Source organism: Phaethon aethereus (assembly GCF_964289735.1).
Source record: "Phaethon aethereus genome assembly, chromosome: 2".
In the NCBI taxonomy this organism is placed as follows: Eukaryota; Metazoa; Chordata; class Aves; order Phaethontiformes; family Phaethontidae; genus Phaethon; species Phaethon aethereus.
The window spans coordinates 124077801-124094979 of record NC_138582.1 but is presented as its reverse complement, the minus strand read 5'-3'; the positions used below and the strand labels follow the sequence as shown (position 1 = coordinate 124094979).

Sequence of the window (17179 nt, the reverse complement as noted above, 5' to 3'; positions counted from 1 at the left end):
ATGTAGCAATACTGTAGTCTGAGTCAGTGTACAAGGAGCTGCTTGTTATGGTGTCCTCCCCAGTCTTTGCTACTTTATATTTATGATTGTTTTTTCTTACCAGGAATTATTTTTGCCATGTATAGTTGAGTCTAGTTTCTTCTAGTAAAGGCCTCTAATGGCTTACTTTCTTCCAGTCCCATGCAAGTCATAAATTTTAAATATTTAAGTGAGCATAAAGCTGTACAATTTCAGTTTCAACTTGGATGAAAAATGGCTTTTTTTCCCAAGAGGTTCTTATAATTTAAATTAGAGTTTTTTACAGGGGACAAGAAATAGGTCTACATTATTCATACTTGAAGAGTTAGTTCCATTCTTATGAATAATTGAACTCTTCTTGTCTTTGTCCTTAGTCTTTCATACTTCACACTAATATTCATACCTTTACACTATTTCCCTCTATAGTCAACATTTGAAAAGCATATTGAAAACTTCTCATTTATTAAAATCCTGATTTCAAAATGATAGTCCAGAAGGAGTGTTGCAATTTGTATGGTTACAAAACTGGGCTCTTAAATGATCAGAAGCAAATTTATCTCATAAGGGCAAAAATAGTAATTTGAAATTAATACTTTATGTCATAAATATAAACAATAGAAAAATTAGGTGTAAGTGAAATATGACTGCCAAGGCATTGCCAACTATGGTTTAATTTTTGTAATTACTGTAGGATGCGAGATAAAAATCTGAGATTAATATCCTTTTTCTAATATAGGACTAATATTGCTTTTCCGTGTTGATAAATACAGCTGAGATACATATATCAATAATTCATGTTCAGCTTTCAGAGATGGTCATGGAGACGGTTTCACCAGTGGATTGTTGTTATTGATTAGGACCAGAAATTCAAGAGGGCAACATAATAATTGTATCTGTCATTAAAGACACATTAATATTCTTTTATTATAGACAGCTTGTAACAATCAATGTAAAATGTATGGGTGATATTGTTTTTTTCTCTGGTTCTCATTTAAAGACTGCCTTTGTACTTGTAATATGCTCAGTAATGAAGCCTGACAGGGTAAATATTTCACTGTGCTTCAACATTTATTCTTTTAAGGAGATGAGTTTACCTTTTTCTATTCTCACCTGAAATGCCTGAGATGATTCATGTTCTTCATGAATCTAAGTTTATATATTTCAATTTAAGAGGCATTTGCTTTTCAAACTAAAGTCTATTTAGTCTGTTATAGTACCTGTGACTTTCTAATTATTCCATTTTAAATGTCACTATGTTTCAATATCAAATCAAAATACTGATATTTACATTTTTATATGATGATGGACTTCCATGCATTCAATTTCAGGCAGAGGAAAGTTCATTTACAAACTCTGCAGGAACAGTCTGAGGTACAGAAAATGACACCACGGGAACGAATGAGGCTGAGGAAGTTACATGCTGCAGATGAGAAAGCACAGAAGTTGAAGTAAGTTGAGCATAATATTAGCACCGCGTCCTAACAGTTTTCTCCATCCAACAGTCTAACGAGAGAGTTAGAACTGTCAAGGTAAAAATATAAATAGAAGGGGTTTTCAGCTACTCAAAGTGAATAGGGATTTTGGATAAGCTAAATCACAGTAATTATTTATGTAGAAAAAAAGAGTCTGAACATCAGCGCAAAACCAGTACTTTGAGCATTGTGTTTCTGATTAATGAAGTATATGAGAGATTTTCACATGTGTTGCAACAGGAGATCTTTTTTTAATGCCTTGTCATTTTAAGGATTGCACAGTCTGAGAAGTTGGACATTTAGTTACAATCCAGTTTTTGTCAGTTGTTTTGGCCTAAGAGATTTTCCAATAGAGGTTAATAGCTCAGAAGATAGTCTTGTCAAATGGGGGGAATGGACACGTTATAAGGCTTTATGAGTTATGGGTTTTTTAATTGAATAAGACATAATAAAAGGGGGTATTTGAAGGAGGAGTACCACCATTTCTGAGTGGAATATGAGAAACAGCTGGAAGGCTATGTGTGTATGCATGGATTCTTTTTGAAAAAAGAATATACTGTTTTCATAACACAAGTTTTTTTACAAAGTGCAATGTAAATTAACAAATGTTTGTTCAGTTATTTATAGAGGATAAGAGAGGGGATAATTATTTTTCATCATGAGAATCAGCATCTTAACGCTGTTGTGACAAAGCAAGTTAGCAATTCAGTAGGGCAATGACGTCCTAGTACAGAAGAATATTGCGAGGTGACATGAAATCTGAATTTATGGCCTCAGAAACTCTGCAGCTACATATACCTGCAAATTAATAACAGTTGCAGTTGAGTGAAAATGCTCAGTAAGATCACATCCTAGCATTACTTGTGCCAACTTGCGATGCCCATATCCAAAGGCTACAAACAAAAAACTAAAGGTCTTAATCATCTTTTGGAAGATATGTCTTCTCAGCATGTATGTCTGTCTGACACTTACCATTGCATTTGATACTGGAGATGGTATGTAAATTTATTCTCATTTAAAAAGTATCCCCTTGAACTGAAACCACTATATAAATTTTACACCTCTTCTGTGTGGTGTTTTCAGTAATATGGTAGGCCAATTTTTGTACTTATATGAAATTTATAAATAAGAAGTCTGTTCCTTTCACTTTTTTAAAAAGGACGGATATTAGGAAACAATACTAATTGCAGGATAGTTCTAGTTAGCTTTTAATTTTCTTTACTTTCTTGCATTTCACTGTTTTCTGTTTAGATTTTCATGTTTTTTTCTCCAGCAACAAAATTAAATAGATTCATTTTGTAATATAAAGGCAACATATTAATATTCACATCTTGTTCTCAGTCATGAATCTTTAAAATGGATCTATATTCAGCTCTGGGTTATTGCCAGCTCATATTGCTGAAAGTATTTGAAACAGTACAAAACCAGTACCTTCTCAGACTGGAGACCTGCTTTCAGCGGTGCAAATCTAGAGATAGATAGGTAGGGAATATAGTAATGGAAACTGGAAGAGCTGCTTAATGTGGCGCCTGGTTTAAGTAGTCCTGTACAGAAAAACACAGTTACCAACCCATCCCCAGGTGAAGTGTTTCCTAGCATGCAAGTGTTGCATACCTGTCTTCAGCTGAAAGGTCCCTGGACTACACGGTGGAATAAAGTCCAAAGTATTGGACTTTATCCAATACAATCTTTGGAAGAAACAAAAACCACTGGGACTAATAATTTGCCATTTGTCAATTATATTATGCAAGCTGTGAAAGAAAAATATAATAGTGTTTGGAAATAAGGCCTGAAATCTCTTTGTGGCTTCACTAAAACTAACCTCACCTTCAGTAGATGCCATGAATGTTTGGCACCATGGGAGTCTAATTATGGAATTTGTTTTTCCACATTACTTTTAGAAGATCCCTTTGTGCAGTCTCTGATGTTGCTTCCTAAACACAAGTATTCTGTATTTACAGACAGCTGGCAGAAGAAAAATACCAAGAAAATATCAGAAGAATGCAAGAATTCAGGTCCCGTAATTTTCAGCAGCTGAATGTCAATGTCCTACATGTAAGCATGGGCTGTTGTTTCAGAGGTCTCATTTATGCACATTTAGTGTACACCAGTTCTCTGTTTTCCACATGCTTTTTTAGCACTAGAGTCACAGTCCTGTTTTAAGACTAATAACTTGGAAGTGCATCAAAATCTGGACCGCTTAGCTGAACCTGTGGATCTGTGATGAGGGAAAGTGCTTTCAGTTATTCAGATAGGGTTCAACAAACTCTATTCATTGCACAGTTTTCTTGTATGAAGTCACCCTTAAATCTAAATCTGCTCTCTGAAATGTACTTACTGACAGTCTGTATGATATCAGAGTTCAAAATACATTCATTTTCTTGGTAAGTTTAGAATTGTAGTCCTTTAAACACTCTAATTTGGCATGGCTGTGGGTTCTTTTCATTTGATTAGTTAAGAATATTAACATTTCAACTGGCTTTTTAGTGAGAATGAAGTCTTGGAATGACTCCCAATGCAAGCTATCCTTTGCTTTTAAGCTATCTGCAACAGAAGATAGGCCTGTTCAATTCTAGCCCTACATTTTACTGTAGAAAAAACAATGTCAGTTTGGAAATAGTCAGTGAAAACATCACGGAAATAATGAGGTTTTGGTTAGTGCTTTGTCTTCTACCTTTTCTTTTCCATGCAGTCTAGTTTCTATTTCCCGTTGTCTCTGCTCATGGCTGAGTCACTACTGATCATTTACAAAAAAGTTAGGATTTTTTTTAGTGTTTGGCCTAATACAAGTCCCAGCAGTTGTGTAGATCAGGGCAACCATTGTATTGTGATCCTGCTGAAAGCTCTAACTGTACCTGTTTCTCCATGCTACTTCGTTTGACTAAGGAATCTGATGAGCAGACTTCAGAACCCCTAATTCATTCTCAGCCAGTCATTACATGTGACAATGTGTCCATAGGACATGATGAACCAAGTGGAAACGAGGCATCAAGTCAACTCTTCATGTCTGAACTTACAGACCATGGTAAGAATTAAAAATTTGATGTTGAAATGAAATTTCATTTCAAGATTAGATTTTGTTCCTTGTAGTTAATTTGTGGTGGGGAAACTGCAGTATAAAAAATGGTCAGATTTGTAAAGTTGTCAAAAAAATTACAAAGAGAGAAGGAAAATAATCTAGTTGGAGGTATGTACAGCAAATGGACAGCAAGGCTACATGGCAGGAGGTCTGTGTTCCAAGAATTTGAGTGACCTGTGAGCAGCGATGGAGGTGAATGCACCTTCTCCAAATGAGATGCTGAGTTAGAAGGAAATAGCTGTAACTTTGGACATATGAAATGACTGGTCTTAGAAAAATATTTCCTGCATTATCTCTCCAGTGCAAAAATAAGTACAAGAATTCAGAGCGTTTGTACCGTTGGTACACTTTGATGCCATTTTCTTTATCTATAACAATGAGAGAAGCAGATGGAAATTCTTTAAACTGTGCTTATCTATACTGTCCTCAAATACTTATCTACTGTCTAGAGGATACAAAGTACTGTATAACATGTACTTTTGTGTAGATAAATGAACAAATAGTCAAGCTTTTAAAAAAAAGTCAGACTGTGGAAATGTTGTGCTTAATGAGGAAGATATTTTTAAGAGCACATTTATATGTTTTGTTTTTACAGTTTCTGGAATAATGTTGTAGTCTTAAATATTTAAGAATCATTGTGTAAGCACTGTTATGGTGAAAGATTTTTAATCAGGTTAGAATCTTGCAAGTATGCATTAACACACTTTTAAGTATGAAAACTACTTTTCTGTAGTATCTCTGCCTTTTAGTGAGGTGCTCTATATCTGTGAAGGTATACACCATTAAATTAAAGGCATCAAAATTGATTTGTTTGTGGTGGAGGTGGTTTTTTTTAAATAGCAAATAGCTTTTTTCTTTCAACGTAACCTCATTTATGTCTATGTGATTGGCTTGCTATTTCACAGTATAGGGAGGGATGACCTGTGTAGGAGAGAAGCCAGCTGCTAGAAATACATCCCAGGGGTAGGGTGGGGAAGCTTGCAAATAGAGGACCCAGAGAAAGCAGTAAATGTCGGTGGGAGATGAACTAGGGGAAGCATACAAAGATACCTAAATAGGAACAGAACAACATGCAAATATTCTATGATTCTATGAAAGGGAAGAAACCGATGTTTCTTTCTTTCTTTCTGATGTTGGCGTTTAAGGGTCATTAAGCTGTTAAACTATAATGGCAGAAATTAGATGCATTTATATCTGTGAAGCAAAATTTGGGTCGATCCATTGTATAAAACTGAATGCATGCTTAATTGCTTTTGCTAGAGTCTCTCACATTTTAGTGGTGGGCTCATGAGAAAAAGGAGTTATGGATAGGCAAGAGAAATCACATGATTTCTCTTCTTTGCTTTGTGAATACCTTGTTATTCCTGAAGCTGATGTCAAAACTCTTCCTTATTCTATTCAGTATTCATACTATTCTTTTCTTTAAACATTTCAGTGCAACCAAGCATGTCCTGCATGTCTAATTATTCATTAAGTTATTAATGGCACCTTTGTATTTGAAAATGTAGAAACAGTTCCAGATATTGATTTTTCAATAGAATTTGGTTCTTCATCAATGGGCTATACAACAGAAAAAAAAAAAGAAGATTAGAAGCAAGGCTATAAAATGGTTTTATAAAGTTGTCTTACATGTTAATAAATCTGCTAACCCATACTAGGTTAGCAGAAGTTAGACTACAAATATCAGACTAACAAACTCCCTAACTAAGAACAGTTGAGGAAGGGGAGAAAGGCAGGAGATGGAACATTCATGAACTCCAAGGAGGTTCAGCAGCAGAGTTACTTCAGAGCAGACCTAAAAAATCCTCTCAGGAACGGGAAAAGCCGGTGGGGAACATCTAGGGAACAGTACCGCAATCCTAACAGGTAGGGAGGAAAGTTCAAACTATCTTTGGCTCATATCCTAAAATCCTTAAAAAAATTTGCAACATGAAGAGAAGAGCAGGACTTGAAAGATTGAAAGACCAGGCTCTTAAAGGGTTAGAGGGAGGCGTAGAGAATAAAACACCTTACACTTTGCTTTCACTGAAGATTACCTAAAGCATTATGAAACACAGTTGTATGTCATTGGGGAAGGTATCAAATACAAATCTCAAGGTTTAGCTTTAGTTAGTAGATTTAAAAACCATGGTATCTTGATCCAATTTTAGCAATGGTAGTTACATTTACTGAAAGCTGGGAAAAACAAGGCAGTGTAGATGAATAAATGAAAGTCATTATGACAGTTTGGGGTTTTCACCTTCACGGTGAATGAGTTTCAGCAATGTCAAAAACATTTAAATGCAGCAGACTTCCCTAAGAAGTTTAAGCTTCTCTCCATGTTTGTTTTATGTAATCTTCAATGATCTTCTGAACATTTTTCATTCTAATTAGCACCCCTGTGCACTTGAGGAACATTTAAAAGAGTTGTCTGAAATAAAAAATTGCTGACCAGTTTGTTAATCTTCAAGCATGTTTTATTTTTTGGCGTATGAAAGAGATCTGAGTGGACCCTGTGCTTTTCATGTTGAGATGAACTCAGTCTATTACACAAAAAGTTCATCCAGATTGTGGATGGCTGGTGCAAGTTCTTCAGAAACTTAAAGGAATAATCTGATTCTTATTCTTACAGAGAAATGCTGCAGGCAATGTAAATACTATTTTTTAACAATAAAATCCAGTTAGTTCTTCAACATCACGTTCCTTACTGTGCCATCCAGCTATACTATGCAGATTTATTCTTTTCTCATAGAGACTGGGAACACTGTTGAGCTCTATGGGACTGCGTGAGAGCATGCTTTTTAAATCTGACTGTTCAGATGTCACTTGCTAAGTCAGACCAGCTTGGGATGACTGGTACACCTTGGCATGCCGTCGCCTTTCTCCCTGTTCACTTCTGGGATTCTGGGCACATGTTCTGCAGCGTCCTCCATGCCTCAGCAGAAAATTAAGAACTTGGGGAGGGGGAGAGATCAAAGAAACATGAGCTTTCACAGACAGAAGTCACAGAAAATCATCCGTGCTTGCGTTAATTAAGCTTAAGAAGAAAGGAATCCAGTTTTAATCTGGGAGTGGGCAGCAGTGAAAAATTATGTGAACAGCAAGTTATGCTATTTTTGTTTTAACGAGCCAAGAGAGGAAGCTGTGCATTAAGGACACATGTTCCAGAGCCATTACCTTGGCTCCTGTTGGTGCTCTGCTAGACAAAGGGCTGTCCCCCAATCCTACCACTTTCTCACCATTTGCTTCTGTTCCATGGAAAGAGTACAAGCTTCAATTTGACCGCGAAGTCCAGACTGCGGCTACCATAGGCATCTACTTGCACTGCCCCTTTCCTAAAGAATTTGACCTGTTTTATACACTCTGGAAAGTTCCCCATGCTCCTCTGCATAGAAGGCTGTTCCTGGGCCAAAATGTTGCAGTGCTTGTGAACCTTTTTACTTCTGGCTGTTTCATGCCAACACTTCTAAGATGCATTGCCTTATTGCTTTGCAGCTTAAGTAGTTTTCTTCCTTCCTTTGCTTATTCTTCTCATGTTTTTATAGGCAGCAGTGATATCCTTCTGTGTAATACCTCTATATAATACTTCTGTATTATTCATACATTTTAACACTGGTCACTTTTAGCATACCTGAATGTTCCTTCCTTCCTTACTCCTTCCTTAAGGTATTTCCTTAAGCACTGTTATCTCCCAATTTGCAATCGATTATTTTGGTCTTAAACTATAAACCCATGACTCTGTTCTTTGAATTTTCTCCTTTTCCATTATTCCAGTTCATAGGGTCACCCAGTGTATGTTGTTATAATGGCCCTGTTTTGTATCGATAATGCACTCCAGCTTGGCTTCTGGAAAGCAGTGCTGTGCATCGAACCCCAGGAGAGCAGACCCAGCGCCGCGTTGCTTCTGCGCCCTTCCCACCCTCCTCGTGGCCAGCACGCTGGCCGCCTTTGAAGAGCTGCTCTGCAGTGCTGGCCAAGCTTGCGGGGAGATCAAGTGTCCTTTCCTAAAACATCAGCCTATATGGTTAGAAGAACTCATAGCCACACAAGTCTGGGACGTTCTCTTTGGCATTCAGTGCCAGCAGGATAAGTAGGCAGGCACGCTGGGTTATTAGGGAATATCTCTGTAAATCTTCAGGTTCTGGGATTTTGCCTCTCTCCAGTTCCTTGATTTAGCTGCATTTTGCATGCGTGCTAGGGCAAAGGATTCTTCTGGTTTGGCTATTACTTCTCTCCACACTGCAGATCTTCGGAGAGTCATGGCAGGTGCGTAGGTAACATTCCTTGCTGCTACTTAGGTAACAAACTTAATAGCGAAGGTTTAAAAACGTGCTTTAAATTTCTGTTTCCCTTAAGTTACTATGAGGAGTTTCTTAACAATTTTGCATCTTTACTCAAACAAACTGGGGTAAAAAATGTTTCCTTTGTTTGTAAAAAGATAGGCAACAGAGTTGACTCTTAAGAAAGAGTCAGCTAGAAAAATTACTTTTATAATTATTATTAACCATATTGAGTAAATGGCTGAAGTGGTATGTCAAGTGCCTCATTAGAATGGTATGTACTCTTACGGCATTGTTTCAGCTAATTAGACCACTAATGCATTCCTTGGAAATGTAAACCTCTGTCAATATAAACCAATGAAAAATGGCTTTGCTCATTTGCAACTATTTTATGTAATAGTTTTAAATGGCATTACATTTTTTAGATTTGTTAATTGGAAATAAAACTTAAAAGAAACTATATTTTGATAATTAAATATTTATGGAAAGATAATTTATAGTTGTGTTTAATATTCATCAAAAAAATGTTGATGTCCTCATCTTATGTGTCCAGGAATTTATGGAACTGTCATCAAACAAATAATTTAAAACCAGGATGGACAGAGCAGTTAAGAATATATTATACTACTGGGAACAGTTTTGCTTTAGTATAGCTAGCTTCATGTCTTTTCCATCTCCTGTTTCTCCCAGTACAAGCAAGAGACAAAAGAGCCAGGCTCAGTGTTAAATACAAATATTTGTGTCTTGAAAATACATATGTCTATCTGTACACTTTATTTTCAAGGAATAGCATAAAAATGCTAATGATGAGTAACTAAATTCCCTTTGTATTTTGATTTGGATTTTTTCTTTTCTGCTACATTTCTCCAGCTCATTTTATTGATCAATTATTTCTGAATATTAAAAAGCATATTTTGCAAATCATGGCAATGAAGGGAGAATGGGCGATGTAAAATGTGTCAGGATAAACCTGTATTTATATTTCCTATTTTTGTTGATACTTACCTAGGAGATAAGCAATTCGTCCTCTCAGATTATCAAGAAAAAGAAAAGCCATCTTGCAATGAATTGGTTAATAGACACCCCCACCCCCTGTCTCTTGACCCATTTATTTATAGAAATTATCTCCATTTGACTAGGATAGATATGCCAATGTACATTTTTCTGGAGATCACTGTATGTTCAGTGCATGTACTTAGCTTTCAATAGTGGTTTTGTGAAAATAATAGTGAGACAAATCATATTGTAGTGCTGGCTTTTCTATACGGAAAAAATGCTGTAAAAAAGAACTGTCCGTATTTAACTGCTTATTTCCATGAATGGTAATGAGTGCAGCTGTAATAAAATGATTTATTTTCTAAAACATGAACAAAAATTATCAACCAAAAAAAAAGTGTCCGTGAGCTACACCCAGCCTTGATGTTATCGATGAATACGGTCAGCGCCTTCCTATGCCAGCTAGAACGAGGCTGTTCCAGCTAATCAGGTTCATTAGATGTTTAATGTTCCTCCTCATGTAGCCTCCTTCTAAAGAGCTACTGGAACCATCACGTAAGTAATGCATTACTTTCCAGTATAGTAATATAGTTCATCTTCATGAGCTCCTAGTCTACTTTTCTGATTCTAAAAAAAGTAACCAGAAGAGCAGATGCCTGTTTTTCCAGAGAACTGGATATTGAGAGAAGTTTTGGATGCTGAGGGTCATCTTTTGCATGGATTTTGTAGTACTGGTAGGCAATCGTGGCTTTCTGTGTGGGCTATCACACACTGGGCTAGGTAGGATGGAAAATTGCAGCTCTGTCGCTACATCACGTTAATTATTTGAGTGCAGAACCTTTTGCTTTGGTTACAGTCTCTTCTAATGACGCCACATTTTATAGCATAATTCCTCTCAACTCAGTGTACAATTTGATTCCTATTGACTGGCTCTAAATTTGCAGAAGTATTTAATAAATAGGAAACACTAGTTATGGGGACTTACTTGTAAAGAATCCAGAGAAATCTTTATCAGAGCATGCTTATCCGTGTGGGAAATTAATGTGGAATATCTCAAGTTTCTTAATTTACTACACAGAAAATCCTCTAGGTAGAGAAGCTCAGTCTTTGCAGTTGAAAAAAGCATGAAGAGCAAGGCATAATCCTGTTATACAACTGTAATACTTAAGCGTTCAAGGTTTCTGATCCAATTTCTACAGTAGAACTTGCCTTGAAATTGGCTACAAAATCATAAACTGTATCTAAAAGTGCTTCCAGATAGCTCAGTGCAATTACAAATGGAACAAAACCTATCATTTCCTTACCATCATCTTTGATCCTTCTGATTTGGATCAGTTTTTACCATTGAAAGATATCAGGTTGAAAGCTATCTCCATTACCAAAACCTCATACTTTTTAGTCGAGCCGTAAGGTGCATTAAATTCAACAAGCTACAGTCTAACAGGCATGAAAACTTAAAGCCACACACTGGCATTTATGGCTAAAAGTGCTACTTTATATTCATATCAATTTTACAGCTGGTGAAACATGGTAAACAAGAGTGAGGAAGATTTTTTTTTTTAAAACTACTCAAGAAATTCTATATGCATTCATATTTCTAAGGGCTTGTCCTCACTGTAGCACTTAAGTGCCTGGCATGAAAAAGATGATGCAGCAAAACAGCCCCAGACTGAAGGGCCACCAATAAAATATTGTATCTTGCATTTTTTAATTGCCAGTACATTAGCAGTAGGGGCTTCACCTGTATTCACATCCATTTCATTCCCTTTCTGTAAAAGCCCCAGGTCTGCATAAACTACTACTCTGCTCTTAATAGACTTGTTTGTGTGTGGGAAGGGGTCAAGTTAAAGGAGCAAAATAGCTTAAGCTAACTACTTGTGATATTTAAATTTTTTGTACAGGAAAAGGATGTAAAAATTAAGGACTTATAAATTAAAGGGACATATTATATGATCTGTATGATATTCCTTCTTATTTCTGTATACTGCAAAGATTATATAACATGTTAAATTCCTTAACTTAATATGTTGCAATACATTACATCTAGCAAACCTCTGATTTCATTACAATTCCAAAATAGCTAAGCACATTACAGTAATTGCACACATTCTTTCTATATTTCCATTGCTAACTGTAAGTTATGGGTATATTGCTTTGAATTTCAAGTGGGCAAAGTTCAGTTGACTCTCAAATAGGAAATGTTCACTCATCATAAAATAATGTGGGGTTTTTTCTACTCTGTTATTTTTATAAGCTTTGTTGAAGGATTGTCTAGGTATTGTTTTAAATCTTGGACAGTTAAAAGCCTGTAATATTTCTGAGCATATCCTTAAGCATCTCTGCACATGGACTTTTTGCTTAGAGCCTGTAAAACAGCACTTACACATACTGATCGGATAACTGAGTAACACTCCAAAATATCATCATACAGGCAATCACACACTCAAAGGCTTTTAGGAAAATCATGTCTTGTTTTGTTTTTTATCCTGGCAAGTCAAAATAGTGCAGAATAATATTTATAAGTGGCATTAGGCACCTTTCTGCATTATTACTGTTATAGTATCCCTTGTAACCAGAAGGGCTGGTCTCAAGAAGATAGCATTGCAGTGACTTCTACTGTGGGTTACCCATTGGTTCCCCTACTTGGTGCAAAAACAGTAAGTCCTCAGTAGCCCTAGCATAGAGGAGAAGTCCTAGCCCTTCCTGAGCTAAACATTAAGGCCTGGATGAGTTTCTGCCACAGCTCACATCTGTGGAAAAAGATGAAAAATTTTTATACAGTACTTGCTCAGAGAACCACACTTTAAGGAGTGGGGCCAGAAAACTGAATTTTGCCTGCCCAAATCGAATTATGCAAGTTAGGAACAGGAAAAGAAGAATAAAAATAATTGGGGAAACTCCATCTGAGACATAACACAGGTTTTTATTGGAGTCACAGAAAGCATGTATTTATTCTTGAAGAATAATTTGCGTGTGCAGATTTACATTGTTGTTACTTTAGTGGGAAGGTGAGGAACGTAACTGCTACCACGCGAGTATGATAACACACAAGGTAACACCACCGTAGCTGTAACAAAACAGATCTGTGTTGTAAGCAGGAATATTTCCAGGATCAGAAGGCATATTCCCCGACTTGCTACTTGCTGAAATGATACCATGGGACACTTGCAGAGAGAAACTTGCACGTTTAGTTCTGGCATTTGCAATTACCAGTCCTTCACTTGTCCTTGGCACATGGGGTGACAAAACTCCTGAGACTCTTGTGGGGCTTGAGGGTGCAGGCACGCTGACCTGCTCCTCTGTCTCCTGTTTTCTTTGCTCAATTTCACACTGAGATCCCACCTTGTCCCAGATTCAATTAAAGGAGTATTAAATCTAATTTTTTCCAGCAAAAGCAAGGTTTAATGAAGTTTACACGTTTTAGCCACAGAGAGGAAAATGGATCAATGTTTGGGTTTGGTTTTTTTTTTTTAATTGACTGAAGCGTTATTCTTCTTGTTTAAGGAGTTCTTCCCTAGAAGAATTGCCTTTGGAGACCTTATTTCTGGCTTTGGTTATAGCTCTACATAGCTCTCCATTTAAACCCTTCTTCCATGAGGGCAACCATAGTATTAAAGAGATATTCTTGTGAATTTTATGATGTTTCAAAATGTCTAGTGTTTAGGGTATTTTAGAAACCTCTATGTAGAATAGCATTGATCATTATCTTCAAGATTTTACTCAAATGCTTTAGCTTATCTGAGGGCCATCAGGAAGTGAACTCTACTCATAACCTCCCCAGGTAACCTTTTGCCAAGCTATGTGCTGTTTCGTATGCCTAGCTACTTAAATCTTTTCATAGCTTCACAAAAATTCACAGCTTGCTTCTTACAAGAAGTCGTGCTCTTACACATTGCAGAATGAAGTCTTTAAACAGCAATTATGTACAAAAACCCCAAACACTTTGAAAGTATGGGCAGAGAGCAAATTGTGCTACCCTATAGCTTCTACTTTTTTCCAAGTAGATTTTTCCATACTGATTTAGTTTGGCATTGATAAATAGAGCCTATCTCAAAATCACTGTGGTCAATGACTACAGTTAAAATTATTCTGGCCAAGTCTTTTTAAAACCTATGAAGGAAATCCCTTCACTGCTTCCAAAGCATTATGTTAAAAAACACTTACAAAACATTGTGTGAATGTAGGAAGCAATTAGAAGCAAATGCACCAAGGTTGTATATGTACAAAAGATACTATATACTAGATTCTATAGCAGATACTTTCAGATAATTTCAGTGTTTTGAATCTTAAAAAAAAAAAAGTATTTTTTATTCCAAGTTTTCCTACTTACAGGGCAATATAACATTACACTGCACTTTAGACTCAAGGTTGAGCCGATGTAAATAAAGACGTACCAGGCATTTCCTTGCAAAGAAAGCATCTGTGAACAGGATGGTGTTGAAAAACATTCTATAAGGAATCCCAGTCTACCCCCCAGTTGCAGTTTTCTGGCTCGCTTATCAAACTAAATGGCATTTCTGGGGAGCTGGGCCAAATTATATGGTGATGTAAGAAGCTGGAGCCAATTCCAAGTGAGGGAGAATTTGCTCAGAAAGTAGCTGTAACGGTCGGACTTGATGATCTCGAAGGTCCTTTCCAACCTTAATGATTCTGTGATTCTGTAAATACTGAATTAGTTTGCAGTTTCTACCACTTTCAGTTTCTACAACTTTCAGTACATGTGGCTGTCAGACAACTAGCTGCAGGAAATGAGAAAGTGGCAGCAATGAAAAAGTTTATGTTGGTTTATGTTCTCCTGCTATTTTATCTGTTCCATGGGGTAAAGTGTGCCCCTGTGATCTAGCAAATACATTGACTTTCACCAGTTAATTTCGTCTGGGTGTTTAAGGTTTCAATACCTTTTTTCCTAAATTTACTTGGTTGCAATCATTTACTAGTTTTTGTGCTTGTCCAGCGTAAAACATACATTACTGCTTATATCTAAATTAAATGTGTTTTACATCTTTGCTACATCCAGACTCTTATGCGCACAACTGCTTATACCAAGTTTGGATCTGAACCGTTCCCATTTGTTTTCTACTCTTTCAGTAAGTTCTGGTTGTGAAAATATCCCAATTTATGTCTTGGAAATGGCATTCTTGAACTGAATTTGGGGGAGAAAGAAGTGGCTGTGTTAAGGGACAGCTTTTTGTATTAACACATGGACTCTTTCCTTCCCAACACTGTCATCAGACTGAAAGGGAACCTATCAGGCCACCTCTGCTAGATTTAGCAAAAACTGAGTTTTTTATTTGAAAGTATGCTTTGACTGATCAAAAAAGTTTAAAATAACTCAAGGACTAAGGTATTTTTAAATTGATGTCATAAGGTAGCTTTGTGGTCATTTTTCCTTTAATACACGGCTCTTGCTCTGTTCCTGCTGGAAACTGTGCAAATAATAGGGCAACCTTTACAATTATAGGACCTCTTTGTGCATAAAGGAAATGGCTTCCAAGAGTCGCTAAGCGCTCCGTCATTGACTACATCGCTATATTGTTCTTTCTCATCATTCACCCATCGGTACTAAAAGGATTTCTGAATATTTGGAAAATTTTTAGATTTGCTGAACTTTAAACTGTGCTTGAAAGGTAGCATGGCTTCATCTTCATTGTCACTGCCTACTAGAGCTCCAATTTCTGTATACATGACAATTAGAAAATCAGAAGAAGAAAAAAAACACAAAACACACTCAGAAAATTAGGGGGGACATGTGACAAAAATGTTCCTTCTTGCTGTTCATTTTTGTTAACAACTCCTTTATTCCTCTCATGCTTTGTCTCTGTACATACTCATAAAATACTGGGAGGTGGAAGGTTTTGGAAAAAGAACAGGGTCCTTCAAATAAAACATTTTTCTTGGAAATTTCATTTTGGTTAAAAAAAATTAATTTTTCCTTGGAAAAACATTTTGAAACTAGCTACATCCTTTCTAACATCTAGTAGTAGAAGATTCCTATAAGGCTACTCTGATTTACATCCTCTTTATCTCTATTTTTCCTAGACGTTTCACAATAGGTAAATCATCACTCAGTGAAGCCCACCAGTGAATTGAATCTTTTTTTCCTTTTTAAAATGCTAAAAGGAGAATGATAAAATATTAATGTTTAACTTTGGTTATATTTCTGGTTCTCATTTAGAACAACCCATTTTACTTTACGTCTATGCTGTACACGGCAGTGTCAGAAGGTAATTCTTTTAATGACTTCATAGTTCTTTTGCGCTTAGCCAAAAGGATCGTACAAGACTTTCATGGGCACAAATGTCCTGTTAAATCCTTTAGTTCATTTCTTAAACAAGGCATTTTCTGAGAGTCTTTTTCAGCCTAGTTTAGAAGAGCCGGACAAAAGCTTCCACTGACTTTCTGAACAATGAAGCTTCAGAGCTTTATAATGCATATCTTGTCTATAGCTGACCAAAGGACAGCAATTCTCTTTGATGGAAACTTTTAAAGTTGAAGTTTTTTGTCTTGCACTGGGAAAAAAAAAAAACCAAACCCAAACCAATCTAAGTGAGCTTCAATTGTAATAATGCAGTTACCTTATTTTTCTGAATTGTATGAGTATTGACCTGAACTGCAGAGGGGCACAGAGCCCTTACTCTCCTTTGCAGTAGAATTTCTCGTTCAGGACTATGTAGCTCAGGGAAACATACCTCTATGTTTCAAACCTCTCTCCTAGCGACAATGCTTTAGCTCTTTCTGTAAGCTTGAAGCAAGCTTACCTTGAAGTAAGCTCTGTGATCACTGGTGCACTCTTCTGAAAAGTGCTGGCCAGCCCTGTTCTACTTTTGCCGGTGATTTGTGCGAATGTGTGCACATTGCAGGGACATACAGCACCAGGCAAATATCTGCTTAGCTTGTGAGTGTGTATGTTAAATATGTGCACCACACAACTACATCCGGGGTAATTCTAATAAGTTTGTGGAGCATCCTGTAACCACAGAATCATAAAAATTTACATCGGGACTAGTGCAATCCCCTGATCAGAGCAAGGCTGGTCAGATCAGGTTACTGAGGGCTGTATCTGGCCAAGTCTTGAACCCCTCCCAGGAACGAGATCCTACAGCTTCTTCAAGCCCTGTTCCAGTATTTGATCAGTCTCGTTGTAAAATTTTTTTTCCTAATGTCAAACTGGAATTTAAGACGTTCCAGCTGATGTTCATGGCCTCTTGTCCTATCACCATGCACCTCTGAGAAGAGTCTGACTCCACCTTCCTTTTATCCTCTGAGCAGATAGATAGTCATAAGTGGCAATGAGGTTCCCCCTTTACCTTCCCCTCTTAGGGAACGGACCCCACTCTCCCAGCCCCTCCGTGCAC

General features: G+C 36.8%; 1 protein-coding gene across 1 annotated transcript in view; it reads left to right on the top strand.

Moving 5' to 3' along the window:
- NEK11 (NIMA related kinase 11) overlaps positions 1–17179 on the top strand; it is a gene marked incomplete at both ends in the record, with an annotated part of 99259 nt that overhangs the window by 39237 nt on the left and 42843 nt on the right. Inside the window, 3 exons of the mRNA XM_081996360.1 lie at positions 1347–1466; positions 3452–3545; positions 4377–4515. Of these exons, the coding sequence (XP_081852486.1) occupies positions 1347–1466; positions 3452–3545; positions 4377–4515 (353 nt within the window). The remainder of the gene's footprint in view (positions 1–1346; positions 1467–3451; positions 3546–4376; positions 4516–17179) is intronic.